Genomic DNA, 20,131 nt, shown 5'->3' with positions numbered 1-20,131 from the left:
TGATGGAGGGGGAGGGAGCCGCATGGAAGAGGATGGAGGCAGCGCTCTGTGTGGGCACAAGTTTAGAGGCGCTGGTGACGCTCCCCCCCCGGCAAGGTACTCTTCGAGTCTGGTAGTGGTGGCTACCCTCAAAATCTGGGGGCAGTGGAGGAGGCATAGGGGGGAAGTGAAGGCCTCGGTTTGGTCCCCAATACAGGGGAACCACCGGTTTGTACCAGGGAGGATAGATGGGGGGTTTTTGAGTTGGCACAGGGCCGGTATCAGGAGGATGGGGGACCTCTTCCTAGACGGGAAGTTTGTGACCTTAGAGGAGTTGGAGGGGAAGTGGGGTCTACCCCCAGGGAATTCCTTTAGGTACATGCAGATTAGAGCGTTTGTTAGGCGGCAGGTAGCAGAGTTTCCGCTTTTGCCGCCAAGGGGTTTTCAGGACAGGGTGCTCTCGGGGTCGTGGGTCGGCGAGGGTAGGATCTCTGCAATTTATCAGGTGATGCAGGAGGGGGAGGAGGCATCGTCGGAGGAGCTAAAAGCGAAGTGGGAGGAGGAGTTGGAGGGGGGAGATTGACGAGGGGACGTGGGTGGACGCCCTGGGGAGGGTGAATTCCTTCTCTTCTTGCGCACGGCTTAGTGTAATCCTGCTAAAGGTGCTGCATAGGGCGCATATGACTGGGACCAGGCTGAGCTGGTTCTTTGGGGGTGAGGACAGATGTGGCAGGTGTTCGGGGAGCCCAGCGAATCACACCCACATGTTCTGGGCGTGTCCAGCGTTGGAGGGTTTTCTGGAAGGGGGTTGCGTGGACCTTGTCCAGGGTGGTTGGCTCCAGGGTGGATCCGGGCTGGGGGCTCGCTATTTTTGGGGTAGCATCGGAGCCGGGAGTGCAGGAGGCGAGGGGTATTCTGGCCTTTGAGTCCCTAGTAGCCCGGCGAAGGATCCTTTTGCAATGGAGGGACGCGAAGCCCCCGAGCCCGGAATCCTTGATCAACGACATGGCCGGGTTCATTAAACTGGAGAGGGTCAAGTTTGCCCTGAGGGGGTCGGTGCAAGGGTTCTTCCGGCGGTGGCAGCCTTTTCTTGATTTCCTGGCGGAGCATTAGAGAGTGGTCAACTTCAGCAGCAACCCGGGGTGGGGGGGGGGGGCTATGGGGGTTTGTTCTTATGGTTCTATGTTTATTACTCTTTCCTGTTGTTAATTTATTATTTTTGTATTGGGGGAGGGGTTATTGTTTTTCTCTTTTCGGTGTTGGGATAAAATTTGTTGTTGGAAAATTTGAATAAAAATTATTTTTTGAAAAGAGTTAGGGCCACAGTCAGATCTTCCGTGCTTTTATCAATTAGCGGAACAGGCTCAAGGGATTCAATCGCTGACTCATGCTCCTACATTGTATACTCATGTAGGAATCTACCGTGCGGTTTAAGTGTAGTCTCGTATACACTTCAAAACTCAGTAGAATTTAATTTACACTTCTCGGATGCGAAATAAAAATATTTTATTGTGTCTATTGATTATAATTGAGAGACTAAGATCTTCGTATGGTTACAAATTAAATGTTCCCAAAAAGCCCTTGCCAGCAAAAGACTTTAAGAAAAATAATTAGCTTAATGGTTTACAATAGATTTAACTTTCAAAAATACAGTAACAGTTCTTTGCTTGAATCAAAACAGCTTGTGCGAACGTCAAGAGTTACAGTGGAAAAATGGAAATGCAAAATAAAGATAGCGAGTAGTTAGATCAAAGGTATAGAGTGATCCTGGATGTCTGTGCGTAGTCTGCACGTTTTCCGCGTGTGTGCGTGGGTTTCCTCCGGGTGCTCCGGTTTCCTCCCACAGTCCAAAGACGTACAGGTTAGGTGGATTGGCCATGATAAATTGCCCTTAGAGACCAAAAAAGTTTAGGAGGGGTTATTGGGATAGGGTGGGAGTGAGAGTTTAAGTGGGTCGGTGCAGACTCGATGGGCCGAATGGCCTCCTTCTGCATTGTATGTACCATGTTCTGTGTCCTTCAGTGAAGGAAATCTGCCATTCTTACCTTGCCTGGCCTACATGAGACTCCAGACTAACAGTATTTTGGTTAACTTTTAACGCTCTTGTGAATTGGGTCCAGCAAGCCCCTTAGTTCAAAGACAGTTAGAGATGGGAAATACTGCTGGCCTTGCCAGTGATGCCCACATCCCATGAAAAATAAATAAAATATTATTTTCCTCAGTTGGCTGAAGGCTGAACGGACACATTGGAGCCGATGAGGAATTTTGTCATATATTCTACCTTTATTGAAAGATGGCTCACAAAATATAGGAAATGATTAGAGGAGTTCCCCATTATTCGTCATCATTGGGGAAGGGGTGACAGATTGCAAAACACACAACAGAAGTAACAAAACGGTAGGTAGAAAGTGGACAGAAGATCCAACCACTCATAGAAACGGTATGTGCAGATTCTTCAGCTGTCAAGGCAATCTATGACCCAAGCACGCAATGGCCCACACACTGAGAGCAAAGCATGGAGGGGAACTCGTTAATCACAAGGAGGCAGTCAGAGAGAAAATTATAAAGCACTCCTCAATCAAGACTCCATCTTAAATTTCAAAGTCCTCAATCCCTTTCATCAATGGTCGATCTGGCTCAGACTCGGTGTAACCCCAATCCGGAGCAAGAGTGAAAAGGCCAATCGACAGCTGAAGAACCATACAGTCTCTGCTGCAGATGGAATACCTGCCGAAATTCTTGCCACGAAAGGGATAATGCTGGAAAATCTCAGCAAGTCTGGCAGCATCTGGGGAGAGAAAAGAGCTAACATTTCGAGTCGGATGACTCTTTATCAAAGCCTTGGAGATTTTCCAGCATTTTCCCTTTTGTTTCAGAATCCAGCATCCACAGTAATTTGCTGTTATCCGAAATTCTTGCCATTTCAACTCACTCAAGAATGGCACAGTAATGAGCACTGCTGCCTCAGCGCCAGGAACCCGGGTTCAATTGCGACCTTGGGTGACTGTTTGCATATTATCCCCATAGGTCTGTGTGGGTTTCCTTCGGCTGCTCGGAGTTTCCTCCCATGTGCTGGTATGGTGAATGTGATTCACAACGGATTGTAATCTGTATATACATGTGTCTGTATTGTAAGTGCTGTTGCACTACCTGTCCTCCAGGGAGAGTAGCTCTGGGAATGCTCGAGTTGTACGGGGCTTCTCCCTTGGCTCTGCACAGGACTCCTCCCCCGGAAGCTCCTGTACAAAAGCTCATGGTCAGCCGGCCAGTTCACCGAAAGTTCAATGGCTAACCGGCTGGCTCTGTTGTGAGTATATTAAAACCGCTATTCAAATCCTACAAGCACGTGTCCATAGAATTGTTGGTTCCAACAATTGAATATACTCAGGAAACAGTCGAAGAAATCATGGAAGCAGCCCTCAAGCCCGGACGCCAAGAACTCGACCCAGAGGATGCAGAGGCTAAGGAAATTTTTTCCCACTGGCTGAGATGTTTTAAAGCCTACCTGGCAGAAGCCAGCACCGCCGGAACAACGGAGGAACAAAAACTCAGCCTACTGCACGCGAGGGTAAGCCACAGAATATCCACACAGCTGAATCCGGCCGGTTCTGACACCGCAGCGCTGGCAATATTGGACAAAATGTACGTTAGGCCCATTAACGAGGTTTATACACGCCACGTGTTTACGACCCGCCGTCAGCGGCCTACAGAAACGCTAGCTGAGTTTGTAAGGGAATTGAACAATCTTTCCAATGACTGTAATTATCAAGCCGTTACCGCGGCGGAACATAGGGAGCTTGCTGTGCTGGACGTTTTCGTGGTGGGCCTTAGGTCTAACTATGTGCGCCAAAGACTGCTAGAAAAGGGGGCCCAGGACTTAGACCCTACTGTGGAGGCTGCTACCACTATGGAAGTTTCCTTCCGCAGCCTCACCTCGTTTCCCACGGACCCCGCGACCTCATCGTGGACCCCCGACCAACAGTCCCCCCCAAGCCTGTGCCGCACGGCCCCCCAGCTACCGCACTGCAAAAGCCAGTTACTCTGCTGCCCCAGCCAGCTACTCGGCTGCTCCAGCCTGCCATTTCTGTGGCCAAAGCCAGCACCCACGGCAGTACTGCCCGGCCCATAACGCGACCTGCAGCAGCTGCGGGCGAAAAGGACACTATGCCAGAGTGTGTCTGGCGAAGAAAGCCCCAGCCTCTAACCCTCCCACGGCTCAAAGCACCCGTTCCCTGAATTCACAGGCCTGCAGGCCCTGAAATGCTGCAGCCTGTATGCTAATCCGCCCCCACCCGACATGTGCGACTCATGGGGGCGGCCATCTTGGCAATCCTCCTCCATATGGCCGGCCATGTGCGACTCATGGGGGCAGCCATCTTGGCAATCCTCCTCCATGCGGCCGGCCATGTACGACTCATGGGGGTGGCCATCTTGGGATCCATCCCCTTCAAACTCTGAAACTCACCTCGACGACTACGAACTCAAGAGGGCAGTCATCATGGGGCCACTCCAGCTCAGCTAATCGAGCCGCCGTCTACCCGCAACTCAGCGCAGTCACCCTGGATCAATCCCGCCCCAAGCACCTACGAAGTTCGATGGCGGAGGTCCAGATCAATGGGTACAGCACGCCATGCCTCTTTGACTCCGGGTGCACCGAGAGCTTTATACATCCAGAGCTGTTAAGACGCTGTTTGCTTTCTATTTTTCCGGTGAGCCAAACTATCGCCCTCGCTTTGGGCTCCCACTCAGTCCAAATCCAAGGACACACCGTTGCTACGCTCACAATTCGAGGCGCTAGTTGTTCTAAATTTAAACTTTATGTCCTGCCCGACCTCTGCGCGACACTCTTATTAGGCCTGGATTTCCAGTGCAACCTCAAGAGCCTCACCCTCAGCTTCGGCGGGCCCCTGCCCCCACTCACGATCTGCAGCCTAACCACACTGCGCATCTCCCTCCCTCCGCTCTTCGCCAATCTCACTCCAGATTGCAAGCCAGTAGCTACTCGCAGCAGGCGATACAGCCTACAGGATAGGGTCTTGATCCGATCGGAGGTCCGACGGCTGCTCAGTGAGGGGATCATAGAGGCCAGTAATAGTCCCTGGAGAGCTCAGGTGGTGGTCGTCAAGACCGGGGAAAAATGTTGCATGGTTGTCGACTATAGCCAGACCATAAATCGCTTTACGCTCCTAGACGCGTATCCCCTCCCCAGAATTGCAGACATGGTTAATCAGATCGCCCAATATCGGCTATTTTCCACGGTGGATCTGAAGTCAGCATACCACCAGCTCCCAATCCGCCCGGAGGACCGCCACTACACGGCATTCGAGGCTGATGGCCGCCTCTTCCATTTCCTCCGGGTCCCTTTCGGCGTCAATAACGGGGTTTCGGTGTTCCAACGAGCAATGGACCGAATGGTAGACCAGTACGGGCTGTGGGCCACGTTTCCGTATCTGGACAATGTTACCATCTGCGGCTATGACCAGCAGGACCACGACGCCAACCTCCACCGTCTTTTCCAAACGGCATTGAAATTAAATCTCACTTATAACAAGGAGAAATGTGTTTTCTGCACAAACAGACTGGCCATCCTCGGCTACGTCGTGGAGAACGGAGACCTGGACCCAGACCCGGACCGCATGCGCCCCTCTTAGAACTCCCCCTCCCTCATTGCCCCAAGGCCCTCAAAAGGTGCTTGGGGTTCTTCTCATACTACGCCCAGTGGGTCCCTCAATATGCGGACAAAGCCCACCCACTCTTTTAGGCCACACGATTTCCCCTGTCAGCTGTGGCGAGCCAGGCCTTCAGCTGCATCAAGGAGGACATCGCCAAAGCAGCCATGCGGGCGGTGGATGAATCCACTCCCTTTCAGGTTGAGACAGCGCCTCAGACGTAGCTCAAGCAGCCACTTTAAATCAGGCAGGGAGGCCTGTTGCATTTTTCTCCCGTACCCTATCCACTTCAGAACTCTGACACTCCTCAGTCGAGAAGGAAGCACAAGCCATCGTGGAGGCTGTTCGTCACTGGAGGCACTACCTCGCAGGTAGGAGGTTCACCCTGATCACCGACCAACGATCGGTTGCCTTTATGTTTGACAACTCGCAAAGGGGCAAAATAAAAAATGATAAAATCCTTCGGTGGAGGATCGAACTCTCCACCTATAGTTACGATATTAAATATCGACCGGGGAAGCTCAACGAGCCCTCGGATGCCCTATCCCGCGTGACATGCGCCAGCGTGCAGATCAGCCGTCTGAAAGCCATCCACATTGATCTCTGCCATCCAGGGGTCACCCGGCTCGCCCACTACATCAGAGCCCGAAACCTGCCTTTCTCCAACGAGGAGGTAAAAGCGGTTACCAGGGACTGCCCGATCTGTGCAGAGTGCAAACCGCACTTCTATAGACCAGACAGGGCCCACCTGGTCAAGGCTTCTAGGCCCTTTGAACGCCTTGCGATCGATTTCAAAGGGCCACTCCCCTCCACTAACAAGAACATTTATTTCCTCAACATCATCGACGAGTTCTCCCGATTCCCTTTTGCCATTCCATACCCTGATATGACCTCCCACACAGTTATTAGGGCCCTGCATAGTGTCTTCACCCTGTTCGGTTTCCCCAGCTACGTGCACAGCGACCGAGGTTCGTCCTTTATGAGCGACTGGCTGCGTCAGTACCTGCTGGACAAGGGCATCGCCTCGAGCAGGACTACCAGTTGCAACCCCTGGGGGAACGGGCAGGTGGAGAGGGAGAACGCGATGGTCTGGAAGACCGTCCTGCTGACCCTCCGGTGTAGAAAACTCCAGGTCTCCCAATGGCAAGAAGTCCTCCCAGACGCGCTCCACACAATCAGATCCCTCCTCTGTACAGCTACAAATCAAACCCCTCACGAGCGACTCTTCATTTTTTCTAGGGGCACTACCACGGGAGTCTCACTTCCGGCGTGGCTGAGGACACCAGGCCCGGTCCTCCTGAGGAAGCACGTCAGGGGGCACAAAACTGACCCCCTTGTTGAAAAGGTGCACCTCCTCCATTCCAACCCCCAGTACGCATTCGTGGAGTTCCCGGACGGTCGCCAGGACACAGTATCCCTTCGGGACCGGGCACCTGCTGGATCCAGCCCCCCCTACCCCCGCTGAGGAACCCCTTACCCCGTTCCCTATGCTGCCGCCCCCTCGGGCCCCGATTCCGCAAGCTCACCCCACCGGTTCCACGAGCCAGAACCAGCCCACCCCCAGCGCCCCCAGTCGAGCCAGAGGTGTATAAAGTTCGGACGGGACCCGCCCCGGAGTCAGCCATCGTACCCCAGCTCTCAACACCCACCCAGCCACCGCAAGAGGCTGCACCCCGGTGCTCCGCAGATCGAAGAGAACAATTCATCCACCGGACAGACTAAATCTGTGAGCCACCGCCCCCGCTGGACTCGATCTTTCACAGGGGGTAAATGTGGTGAATGTGATTCACACCGGATTGTAATCTGTATATACATGTGTCTGTATTGTAAGTGCAGTTGCACTACCTGTCCTCCAGGGGGAGTAGCTCTGGGAATGCTCGAGTTGTATGGGGCTTCTCCCTTGGCTCTGCCCAGGACTCCTCCCCCGGAAGCTCCTGTATAAAAGCTCAGTGCCACATGGTCAGCCGGCCAGTTCACCGAAAGTTCAATCGCTAACCGGCTGGCTCTGTTGTGAGTATATTAAAACCGCTATTCTAATCCTACAAGCACGTGTCCGTAGAATTGTTGGTTCCAACAGCTGGTTCGGCGAATTGGTCATTCTGAAAAAAATGCTGCTTAAAATTCCCATCCCCCCACCCACCCCCCCGCCCCAGTGCCCAAAGGGTTAGGTGGAGTTACGGGGATCGAGCGGGTGTTCTTTCCTTTTTGCCGACTGGCCTCCATCTGCGCTGTAGAAAAAAGAAAGAAAAAAGAAAATCACCTATTGTGACGAGTTGGCTTCAATGAAGTTACTGTGAAAAGCCCCTAGTCGCCACATTCCAGTGCCTGTTCGGGGAGGCTGTTACGGGAATCGTGCTGCTGGCCTGCCTCCAAAGCCAGCGATTTAGCCCAGTGAGCTAACAGCCCCGAGGTATTGTCCAGACTCCAAACGTTCTCTCACATATATGCCAATGCTTCAGAACTGAGTATTTCCAGCATTCTGATTTAATTTTGAACTGTAATTTGTGCAAATGTTATTGTTCTTACAGATATCTCACGAAAATCTCATTTGCCTCTGAACAGGTCACAAACTGATTTGAAAATCGCCACCTGAAGATGACGGCCGCCGGTTGCCTGGGGAACTCGGGTCTGCCACCGTGTTCGCCCCGCCTAATTAATTTGCCCTCACCAAGATGGCCGCCGTTGCTCACGCACCCTGCACAAAGCCCCGCCTTCTTGTCTTAACTTGGTGGCCGGAGAGATCCTTCCCAGTGCGCAGGTGCAGTGTGGGTGTCTGTGCTGTGAACATGTTCCGTGTCAGTCATGGTGAGAGAGAGAGTGAAGGGATTGTCAACACGGGAGAAATGGACATCAACTTTATCAACTGTTGGGGTAGGCCTGAGGCCCCGAATAGGCCGTGTTTACCTCGCGGTGATGGGGTGGAGGGAGTTGGAAAGGTTTTGTGAACGCGCGCGATTTCCAGGCTGGTTCAGTTTGTGGAGTTTTTAAACCCAGAGTCTGGTCTCGAACCCCACATTGGGTGGTTGTGTTTAAAATATTTTTATATATTATTCATACACTGAAAAATATATTAATTTGTTTAATAAACATTTTACAGCATCTGTGAAAAGAACTATTAAAATAACAATAACATGATGTATTTCCAATGAGAATTTTAATATTAGAGTGACAAATGAGTATAACATTATGGGGTAGGATCAATCCTAAAATTATATTTTAATTTACCCTCTGATATCAGATTTCAGTTTGTATTTCAAAATGTAATTGAGAATATCTGTCCAGGAACAAATAGTAAAATGAGGTTAAAGACACCAACTGCATTTCTGACTTTCTGTGACAATCACTGCTTTTGTGCCTCTGCAGGAAGTATTTACCCAGGAACAGGTCCATGGTTCAACATTGAACAGAGTAGGTGTGAGTCACTGATACTCAAACAGAGAGTGGGTGTGACGTCCTGGTTCTGTAAGTAGGATCAAAAATTATTGACTTAATTTTCCTCTCACTCTGAACACGGACCGGAGAACTTAATTCAGTCGGTGTGATTGGGTTTGGGGAGGGGGAGGGGGCTAGGATTGGAGACAAAATGGTGGAGTCGGTGTGATTTGTTTTGATTTCAGTCCAGTGCGGAGTGAGTGTGTGTGAGGTGGGTGTTTTGTCAAAGGGAAATCATGTCTTTTAAATTTAATTGAATTTTTTGAGGAGGTGACTAGGTGTGTAGAACATAGAACAGTACAGCACAGAACAGGCCCTTCGGCCTTCGATGTTGTGCCGAGCAATGATCACCCTACTCAAACCCACGTATCCACCCTATACCTGTAACCCAACAACCCCCCCCCCCCCCTCCCTTTAACCTTACTTTTAAGGACACTACGGGCAATTTAGCATGGCCAATCCACCTAACCTGTAGATGTTGATTGATCATGTACTTTAGTAAGGATTTTGAAAAAATCCCACGTGGGAGGCTGATGAAGAAGGTAAGAGCCCAAACAGATTCAGGGCAATATGGCAGATCGGATCCAAAACTGGCTTGTGGTAGGAGGTGATGGCTGAAGGTTGTTTTTGAAAGGGTGGCAGAAGCGGGAACTCTCACAACATTTAAGACGTATTTAGATGAGCACTTTAAATGCCATTGCATACAAGGCTATGGACCATGAGTTGGAAAATGGGATTAGAATACGTAGAAAGGTGCAGAGAAAATAGAAGCAGGAGTAGGCCATTCGGCCCTTCAAGCCTGCTCCGCCATTAGGTGTTTGATGACCAGTGTGGACATGATGTGCCGAAGGGCCTCTTTCTGTGTTTAAAACTCTAAGACTCTATTTACTGGGTAAATGAGAAAAGTAAAAATGTTCCATAGAAAGGAGAATTGTCTGTTCTGAATTTGTTTTGTGAACTCCTTTCCCAGGGTATTAGAAGAGAAGGATTTATCGACAAGAAACTCAAATTAAACTTCACATCAAAGTCTGACAGTGCTACATAATTCATCATGACCTAAACATCATTGGCTTTTGACAGTGGAAAGATAAATATTTCCCTGTTCTGTCTGTGGAAGAAGATTTCACAACTCAGTATGAAGGAAAAGCACCAAGAGACACACACATACCTGAGTGAGTGTTCCACTGTACTGACTGTGGAAGTTATTCTTTATTAAGAAAGCATCATTCACAGTGGAGAGAAACCAGATACATATTGTGTGTTTGGATGAGGCTTCAAGTTGATTGTCCAGCCTGAAGAGACACAAGGACACCAGCATGATGGAGAAACCGTGGAAATGTGGGGAATGTGGTAAAGGATTCAGTTATCCATACCTGCTGGATAATCATCGACGCAGTCACACAGGAGAGAAGCCATTCACGTGCTCTGTCTGTGGGAAAGGATTTACTTTGTCATCCCACCTGCGGTTACACCAGCGTGTTCACACGGAAGAGAGACCTTTCAGTTGCACTTACTGTGGAAAGAGGTTCTCATGTTCATCCAACCTGAACGCACATCAGCGAGTTCACACCGGGGAGAGGCCATTCACCTGTTCGTGTGGGAAAGATTTCTCTGGGCGATCCGGACTTCGGTCACACCAGCGAATTCACACAGGGGAGAAGCCGTTCACCTGTTCTGTGTGTGGGAAGGCATTTGCTCTGTCATCAAAACTGCTCACACACCAGCGAACTCACACTGAGGAGAAGCCTTTCAACTGCACTTTCTGTGGAAAGAGATTCAGGTCTTCATCCAACCTCAATGCACACAAGCGAGTTCATACTGGGGAGAGGCCGTTCACCTGCTCTTTGTGTGAGAAGGAATTTGCCAAATCATCCAGCTTTCTGTCACATCAGCGAACTCACACCAAGGAGAACCCATTCAGCTGCATTCGCTGTGGAAAAGTTTTTAGTCAGTTATCAGCCCTCACTGCGCATCAACGTATTCACACTGGGGAGAGACCGTTCATCTGCTCTGTATGTGGGAAGGGATTCATTCAGTGCAGCAGCCTGCATGTACACAAACTCACTCACACTGGGGAGAGGCCGTTTACCTGCTCTGTGTGTGGGAAGGGATTCAAGCAGTCATCCCACCTGCTGACACACCAGCGAGCTCACAGTGAGGAGAGACCTTTTAAATGCCCAGACTGTGGGAAGTGCTATAAAAGTTCGAGGGAACTGATGTCCCATCAACGTGTTCACACGGATGAAAGACCGTTCAGGTGCTCTTATTGTGGGACTGGGTTCAAGCGATCTTCCGAACTCACTGTACACCAGCGACTTCACACTGGGGAGAGACCATTTACCTGCTCCGAGTGTGGGAAGGGATTCATTCAGTCATCCCACCTGCTGACCCACCAGCGAGTTCAAAACTGTCATGAGACCTTTCCTGGGCTGCAGGATGTGCTATAAATGCTCTGGAGAGTTGCTGTCCCATCAATATGATTACGCTGAAGAGAGACTATTCAGGTGACCTATCAGTGGGACAGGGGTTCAGGAAATCATCATCCCCACTGACTACACCAGTGAATTCACAAGGGTGGGCGGAGACTGTTCACCTGGCCCAAGTGTTGGAAAGGATTCGCTGAGTTAGCCAACTTTCTGAAACGTCTACACTCACACCGGGGAGAGAGCATTTACCTGCTCCAACTGTAGAAAAGGGATTCACTCAATCATCCACCTGCTCAAACAGCAGCTAGTCCATGAGTAACTATTGTGATTCCATTTTGCTGTTTACCATATTGAACACTGAACCGTGTTCATTGGTGCGGTAACTTGACCACAAAAAGGTAGTTGAGAATATGTTAAAAGTAAACGTTCTTTAATATATAAAAACAACAAAGTTTAAAATACTCAAATGGGAGCACCTAGTTAAACATCAAAATATTAGTCAATCAGATCATGGGGGCAGCACGGTAGCACAAGTGATTAGCACTGTGGCTTCATAGCGGCAGTGTCCCAGGTTCAATTCCCTGCTGGGTCACTGTCAGTGCGGAGACTGCACGTTCTCCCCGTGTCTGCGCGGGTTTCTCCGGGTGCTCCGGTTTCCTCCCACAGACTAAAGACTTGCAGGTTAGGCGGATTGGCCATGACAAATTGCCCTTCGTGACCAAAAAAGGTTCGGAGGAGTTATTGAGTGACGGGGATAGGGTGGAGGTGAGGGCTTAAGTGGGTCGAAGCAGACTTGATGGGCCGATTGGCCTCCTTCTGCACTGTATGTTCTTTGGTTGATCGTAGCATAGTCACTAAGGTCCTAAATGACTGATGTATAATTAAGGCATTAGTGTAATGGCATTGCATTTTTGTCTTTAAAGGGGATTAAAATTAAAGGTGGGGGGTGTTAGAGTGTTATTATTATTGATCTTATTTAAATCTTTTGCTGATGTCATCAGTGAGTGCTGTGACGCCATTAATAATTGTTACCTGTATATATTTATATTTAACTGCCACTAGTTGTAATTTTATTCTGTTACTAATATTTTGATGTTTAACTAGGTGCTCCCATTTGAGTCAAATGGGAGCACCTAGTTAAACATCAAAATATTAGTCATATTTAATCATAATTGTCTTGCGAAAATACCAGACAACACAACAGAAGAAAATGTGGTTGTGGAAATTCAACAAGAAATGGTTCCTGTTGTACCAGGACTCCAGTGGACTCAACTTCAGGAGGGTGACACTCATGCAGATACTCTACCTATTCATTTACCCACATGTTCAATTGAACTAAGTCCAGCATCACCAGAGTTGAGAGTCACCAATGGTACTGCAGCCAATGGCGGAGCAGGCTCAAAGGGCTGAATTACCTACTTCTGCTCCTAATTTTTATTTTCCTATGTCTGCAGTACCACTGGTGACTCTCAACTCTGGTGATGCTGGACTTAGTTCAATTGAACATGTGGGTAAATGAATAGGTAGAGTGTCACCCTCCTGAAGTAGAGTCCACTGGAGTCCTGGTACAACAGGAACCATTTCTTGTTGAATTTCCACATCCATATTTTCTTCAGTTGTGTTGTCTGGTATTTTTGCAAGATAAATATGATTAAATAAGATCCTTAAATTAAATAGCACCCTTAAATAAGGGTGCTCTTTGTAAGGGCTGGTGCAGGCCCGATGGGCCGAATGGCCTCCTTTTGCACTGTAAATGTTATGATTCTATGAAAATGTTATGATTTATGATCTTGGTGCCTGCGAACAATTATTCCATTGTTCAATTTAACTACCAAAGATACTGAACTACTTGGGTTAAGAATAAAACAGATAGCCAACACTGGTTATTGCCAAAATTCCTAATATAAACACAATAATTCGGGTTTAAAAAGTCTCTGCTTAGAAAGATAATCATGTGTCTCCTGCTTTTCTTGCCTCCTTTCCACTTTTGCGTTGACCTTTGGATGTAGCAGTTCCAGGTGAGACTTTGATCTACTACCCATCGATAATTCAGCTGGTGAGAGGCCTGTAGTTGTTTGTGATGATACAATATTGAAATGAAAACCTCGAGAGCTTGGTCCCTAAAAGTATCACCTGTCATCCTCTTCAATCCTTCCTTCAATGTATGAACAGCTTGCTCGTAAGTGTTGTGCCATTATCAGAAATGAGAGAATCCGGTAACCCGTGAGTTGCAATGGCTTGCCGTATCTTCTTTATGATACAGGGAGCTGTAATGTTTTTCATGATATATATTACTGACCACTTAGAACATGCAACCACAATGACTAACAGCACATGACCCATGAATGGACCTGCAAAACCCATGTGAATTCTCGAACAAGGGCGACTGGGCCACTCCCAAGAATGTAATGGTACTATTGGCACTATCTTCTGGTTAGATTGACAGGCAGAACAGGATTTCACTTTGTTCTCCAAATCCTGGTCAATATTAGTTCACCAAGGGCAGCACGGTGGCCTAGTGGTTAGCACAACCGCCTCACGGCACTGAGGTCCCAGGTTCGATCCCGGCTCTGGGTCACTGTCCGTGTGGAGTTTGCATATTCTCCCCGTGTCTGCGTGGGTTTCGCCCCCACAACCCAAAAATGTGCAGAGTAGGTGGATTGGCCACGCTAAATTGCCCCTTAATTGGAAAAAATAATTGGCTAATCTAAATTTAAAAAAAAATATTAGTTCACCAAACAAGACTTGGCGAGACACTTAAGTCAAGCAGCACCTGGATGAACCTTGTAAATTTCATCCATTCCTTGCAAACAACCAAGAAGTGGACCCAAAAGTATGCAACCATCCTTCACACTTAACTTGTCTTTGTACCTCACATAAGGCTTCAACTCATCATCTTCTATGATGCATGGCCATCCTTGCTGCCAAATTGTTTCATTTAAAGTGCCCAATTCTTTTTTTTCCAAATAAGGACAATTTAGTAGGGCCAATCCACCTATCCTGCACATCTTTGGGTGTGACCCATGCAGATACGGGAGAATGTGCAAACTCCAGGCGGACAGCGACACAGGGCCGGGATCGGACCCGGCTCCACGGTGCCGTAAGGCAGCAGTGCTCACCACTGCGCAGCAGTGCTCACCACTGCGCAGCAGTGCTCACCACTGCGCAGCAGTGCTCACCACTGCGCAGCAGTGCTGCCCTCCTCTGAAAACTTTAAATTTATGACAGAATAGGATCTCTATCCGTCCACTGTTTAATTTGTTTGGCACTCAGTAGAAATGGCAAGTCTCTCCACTCCGAAAATTGTCTTGGGGGGGGGGGGGGGGGGGGGGACATAATACTCGATTGGCAAATCCAGTAAAGGGAGAAGACTCAACATGTCCGCATTAGCATTGTCCTTCTCTGCCCTGTACACTTGGTGTACTGTTATTGTTATGGGCCAGGATTTAGAGAACCACTCCAAAGTGTATCATGGAGTTCACCTGACTCTCAACTTTTAATAGATTGTGGTATGAGGAGCACACGGCCCACTCTACAGGTATGGGACAGCAGAAATGGGTAAGTATTTTTTAAAGCAAAACAATGTTTATTCTATGATCTCAAATTAACATTTTTAAAACATACAGTGAACATCTTAGCAACGATCAATTCAAATACAACCCCCAAAGAATACAACACTATGTAGTCCTTAATAACTTCCCAAACAGCATCCAGAAGACAAAATAAACACCTATTCACAGAAACACATCAGGTTTACATTCACTACTGAGAACATTTCTAATTCTGAATTCACCAAATGATCAAGAGATAGTCTTTTCATGGCTGAGAGAAGAGCAGTACACCTGCTTTGTCTGGCTTCAGCTCCCACTAAAAACAAAACAAAAAAAAAACAGACACACCCAAGCTTTTCTCAAAGTGAAACTAAAAAGCAGAGCCAGAGCTCAGCTCCACCCAAACTCTGACATCACTGCAGTAACATGAGCAGCCAAACATTTCTTAAAGTGACATTCTCATGACAATATGCTGACAATGGAAGTGCTCATTGATGTATTCTTGTTGAGGCCATGGGAGGAATACATTTTGACTCACTGAACAGACTCATCACAGCTTGTGGTCAGTACATATGGTGAACGAGCGACCATAGAGGTGCTACTGATGAATACATTTTAACCACAAAAATGATAGCTGGACCTTCTTTGTCCAACTGTTGATACCCCTTTTCAGCTCTCTGCATTCTAGATGCAAAATCAATAGTTTTTTCAGAGCCGTCCTCCATTAATAGAACCACAGAACCCATACAGGGCAGAAGGAAGCCCATTGAGTCTGCACCGACTCTCTGAAAGCACCCTACCCAGGCCCACTCCCCCATCCTATCCCCATAACCTCACCTATCCTTCAAATCTTTGGACTATGGTAGGAAATCCACATGGAGAACGGGCACTCCATACAGTCACCCAAGGCTGGAATTGAACCTGGATCCCTGGTGCTGTGAGGGAGCAGTGCTAACCACTTTGCCACCCCTGACACAAGAAAGTATCATCCCCGCACTGTAGGGCAAGGCATCGCATGACAGAATAAGTTCCTATCTGGATCAAAATGGACTAGCAGATTTTTCGATTGCCGTAGGGCTTTCACATCTTTGAAATTCTCACTTCCATTTTGTTTCTTTGTGTAGAAGTAGGTACAGTGGAGCCAAGACTGTCGACAGGTCTGACTAAAACTTTCCGTAATAGTTTATCAAACCTCCAAATGATGTGTACTACTGTATCCTGGGCTCTCGAGCTTCCTTAATCAATCAAACCTTCCCTTCCACAGGAGATAAACCTAATGCAGTGGTTGTGTGGCTGAGATATTCCATGCTCAGTGCCTGAAAATTGCACCTGTTCTGTTTCAGATGCTGTCCTGCCTCTGAAAATCTTTTTAAAACTTGACCCAGGTGGCTGAGGTGTTGCTCTTCAGTCTTACCCAAAATTAAAATGTCATCTAAGTAGATTGCAGCATGGGGAATACTTTGTGACAGGTTGTCCATCACCCTTTGGAAGATCGCCGGAGTGGACGATGCACCAAAAAAACACACAATTATATTTGAACAACCTTTTATGCATGTTGATGGTCACGTAGAGCTTCAAATCTTCCTTGAGCAAGAGTTGTTGACTGGCTCAGGTCCAGTTATATCTCACCCCAGTCCAACTGAGTTATCCTGAGCTTACCACACCGTAATTGACTAGGCCCATGCCCTTTTACGACCAGGAGCCGTGCTTTTCTTTCTTGGCTGTTGTATGCAATGTCTACCTCTAACACTCCAAATAATGCTACAATCTCGCCGTTGTATATCTAAAAGTTGATTCCTGCGTGGGTAAGGGCTGGTGCCTGCTTCGAGCCCCAAATCCTCCTGAAGATTTCCTCACTGATTACCGGCGCAGAGGCTTCAGTGTACGCTGCCATCTTGATTTTCTGTCCATCGCCCTCCACTACCGCATAAATAGGCTCGGCATGGCCTTCACTCATTTTAAATATGTCGTAATGGTAGTCCTGTGTCTGCTGTGAGCTTTCCAAGCAATGTGCCATCGACTGAGGCTTCCTTGCATTTGATGTTCACGGCTCAGCCTTCAACTTTCTCTTAGTACCTCGGCAGTTCTTCACGAATAGCCCCTTCTTAATGCACTGTGACAAACAGGGTCCATAAACTTACAATAGTGACCCTCCACTCGCAAAACACTCCACTGTCTTCACTTTTTTACCTGCAGTTTCTTTCTTTACTTGATGCAGTCGCCCACCTGTGTGTCGCCATTGACCTACTGAATACCTTTTGCATTATTGACAGCCAGTTTCATGCACTGCAAAATTTCTGGAGCCTTTTCAAAAGTGTCTTCTCACAGCAAACGCTACTGGATGCTGTCCTCCTTAATGCCACAAACTAGTATGTCCCGAATCATGTCTTCCAAAACTGCCCAAAACCTGCAATGTCCAGAGAGCTGGAACAATTCAGTAACAACAAAGTTAGCTACAGACTGTCCTGTCTTCCAAAAATGAATATGGTATTTGAAACATTGTACAATTACTGAGAACTTTGGATTATGGTGATTCCGAACAAGTGTAACTAAACCCGTGAATTAAATGTCTCCCGGTTTCCGGGGAGTCACTAAATTCCCCATTAATTTGTAAGTCTGTGCCCCACACACTGAGAATTGGGTGCTTTCTAGCCTCATCTGCAATCTCATTTGCCAAGAAGAAGTGTTCCAACTTTTCCACGTATTCTGTCCAGTTTTCGTTTCCTTCCACTAACTCACTGATAGACCCAAACATAGCCATGGTGCTGCTAACTTCTCTGCCATTGGTTAACTTCATTTTGAATGTGCTGACATTCTTTTTTGGATGTCAAAAAGATGTAGTAACTTTTTTTTTTATAAATGTTTTTTATTGAGTTTTCATATTTTATATATGACAAATTACAAGTTATTAGAGAGAGAGAAAAAAAAAAAGAAAACACAAAAATTTTTTACATGAATATTTACAGGTAAGCATCTTCATAACAATAATTGTGGCCGCCCCCTTTAGCCAGCATACATATTTTACATTCCCCAATATGGCCGAGGCACATGTTTATAGGCATTTATTTATAGTTTGGTTTTGGGCCTTGGCTTGCCATCAAACCCCCATACCGAGCTCGTAGCCGCCCCCCCCCCCCCTCCCCCCGGCTACCTTCCCCCGATTCCCGCCCATTTTCCCCTAGTTCTTGGCCACCCGACTATTCTTCCTCATGTACGTTGGCCACAAAATGGTAGTCGAAAATGCATTATAAGTTAATCTACTTTAATATATATAAAAATAACAAAGTTTAAAATACAGTATGGACTCAAAAATGGGAGCAGCTAATTAAACATCAACACAACAGTAACAGAATAGAATTAGAGTTAATGGCCATTCAATAGGGGCGGCACAGTGGTTAGCATTGCTGCCACAGCTCCAGGGCCCCAGGTTCAATTTCAGCCTCGGGTTACTGTCTGGAGATTGCACTTTCTCCCCATGTCTGCATGGGTTTCCTCCGGGTGTTCCGGTTTCCTCCAACTGTGCAAATAAATGCAGGTTAGGTGGATTGGCCATGCTAAATTACTCCTGAGTGTCCAAAAGATTGGGTGGGGTTACAGGGATAGAGTGGAGGTGTAGGCTGTGCAGGTGTAGGCTTCAGTAGGGTGCCCTTTCCAAGGGCTGGTGCAGACTCGACGGACTGAATGGCCTCCTTCTGCAGTGTAAATTCTATGATTCTACGAATACAAATGTACGCAGGTAACAACAATTAATGATGTCACAGCACTCACTGGTGACATAAGATGCATAATAACAATTGGGATCAGTTTCTTTCTTGAAAGGAACTTGGTTGTGGTTGTTGGAGACCAGTCATCTTAGTTCCAAGACATCATTGCAGAAGTTCTTCAGGCTAGTGTCCTAGACCCAACAATCTTCATCAATGTCCTTCCTTCCATCATTAGGTCAGAAGTAGGGATGTTCATAGATGACTGCATAACATTCAGCACTGAAGTGGTCCATGTCCAAATGCAGCAAAAATGAACAATATCCAGGCTTGTGCTGGCATGTGGCAAGTAACATTCATGCCACACTAGAGCCAGTTACTGACCATCCCCAACAAGAGAGGATCTAACTATTTCCCATTGACATTTATTAGAATTGCAGTCATAACCCGGTATCAACATCCTGGGGGTTACCCTGGACCAGCCGCATAGATACTGGAGCCACAAGAGCAAGTCAAAGGTTAGGAATTCTATAGCATGTTTCTCACCTGATTCCAAAAAGATTGCACACCATTTATGAAGCACAAGTCAGGAGAGTGACAGAATACTCTCACAAATACTTGCCTGTGGAGGGACTGGGGACGCCGGAGGAGCTGGTCAAAGGGATAGGGAGCATGCAGTCGGGGAAGGCGCCGGGGCCGGATGGGTTCCCGGTCGAATTCTATAAGATGTATGCAGACCTGTTGGGCCCCCTGTTGGTTAGGACCTTCAATGAGGCAAGGGAAGGGGGTCTCTGCCTCCGACGATATCTCAGGCGCTGATTTCCTTGATCCTTAAGTGGGACAAGGATCCCCTGCAGTGTGGGTCATACAAGCCGATCTCCCTCTTAAATGTAGACACCAAGCTGTTGGCGAAGATTTTGGCCACGAGGATAGAGGACTGTGTGCCGCAGGTTATCCATGAGGATCAAACGGGGTTCGTGAAGGCGAGGCAGCTGAACACTAACATACGGAGGCTCTTGAATGTTATAATGATGCCGGCGGTGGAAGGGGAGACGGAGATAGTGGTGGCGTTGGACGCGGAGAAGGCCTTTGATAGGGTTGAGTGGGGGTACTTGTGGGAGGTCCTGGAAAGGTTCGGGTTTGGGGAGGGGTTTGTCAGGTGGGTGAGGCTGTTATATGAGGCCCCGATGGCGAGCGTGGCCACGAATAGGAGGAGGTCGGAGTAATTTCGGTTATACCGAGGGACGACGCAAGGGTGTCCCTTGTCCCCCTGCTTTTTGCGCTGGCAATTGAACCCCTGGCCATGGCGCTGAGGGAGTCGAGGAACAGGAGGGGGCTGGTGCGGGGTGGGGAGGAGCACCGAGTGTCGTTCT

The 20,131-nt window shown here is 48.0% G+C and overlaps 1 protein-coding gene across 1 annotated transcript; it reads left to right on the top strand.

Annotated features, from left to right (window-relative positions):
* Window positions 1-7,625: 7,625 nt before the first annotated feature.
* Window positions 7,626-16,224, top strand: LOC119967989 (gastrula zinc finger protein XlCGF7.1-like). The gene is made up of 5 exons (XM_038801088.1): window positions 7,626-7,658; window positions 8,211-8,519; window positions 9,012-9,110; window positions 10,051-11,157; window positions 16,182-16,224. The coding sequence occupies exons 4-5, from the start codon at window positions 10,397-10,399 to the stop codon at window positions 16,222-16,224; spliced, it is 804 nt and encodes a 267-aa protein (XP_038657016.1). The 5' UTR covers window positions 7,626-7,658; window positions 8,211-8,519; window positions 9,012-9,110; window positions 10,051-10,396.
* Window positions 16,225-20,131: the final 3,907 nt, after the last annotated feature.

This window comes from Scyliorhinus canicula, chromosome 6, assembly GCF_902713615.1.
Source record: "Scyliorhinus canicula chromosome 6, sScyCan1.1, whole genome shotgun sequence".
Classification (NCBI taxonomy): Eukaryota; Metazoa; Chordata; class Chondrichthyes; order Carcharhiniformes; family Scyliorhinidae; genus Scyliorhinus; species Scyliorhinus canicula.
This window is presented reverse-complemented; position numbering and strand designations above follow the sequence as displayed.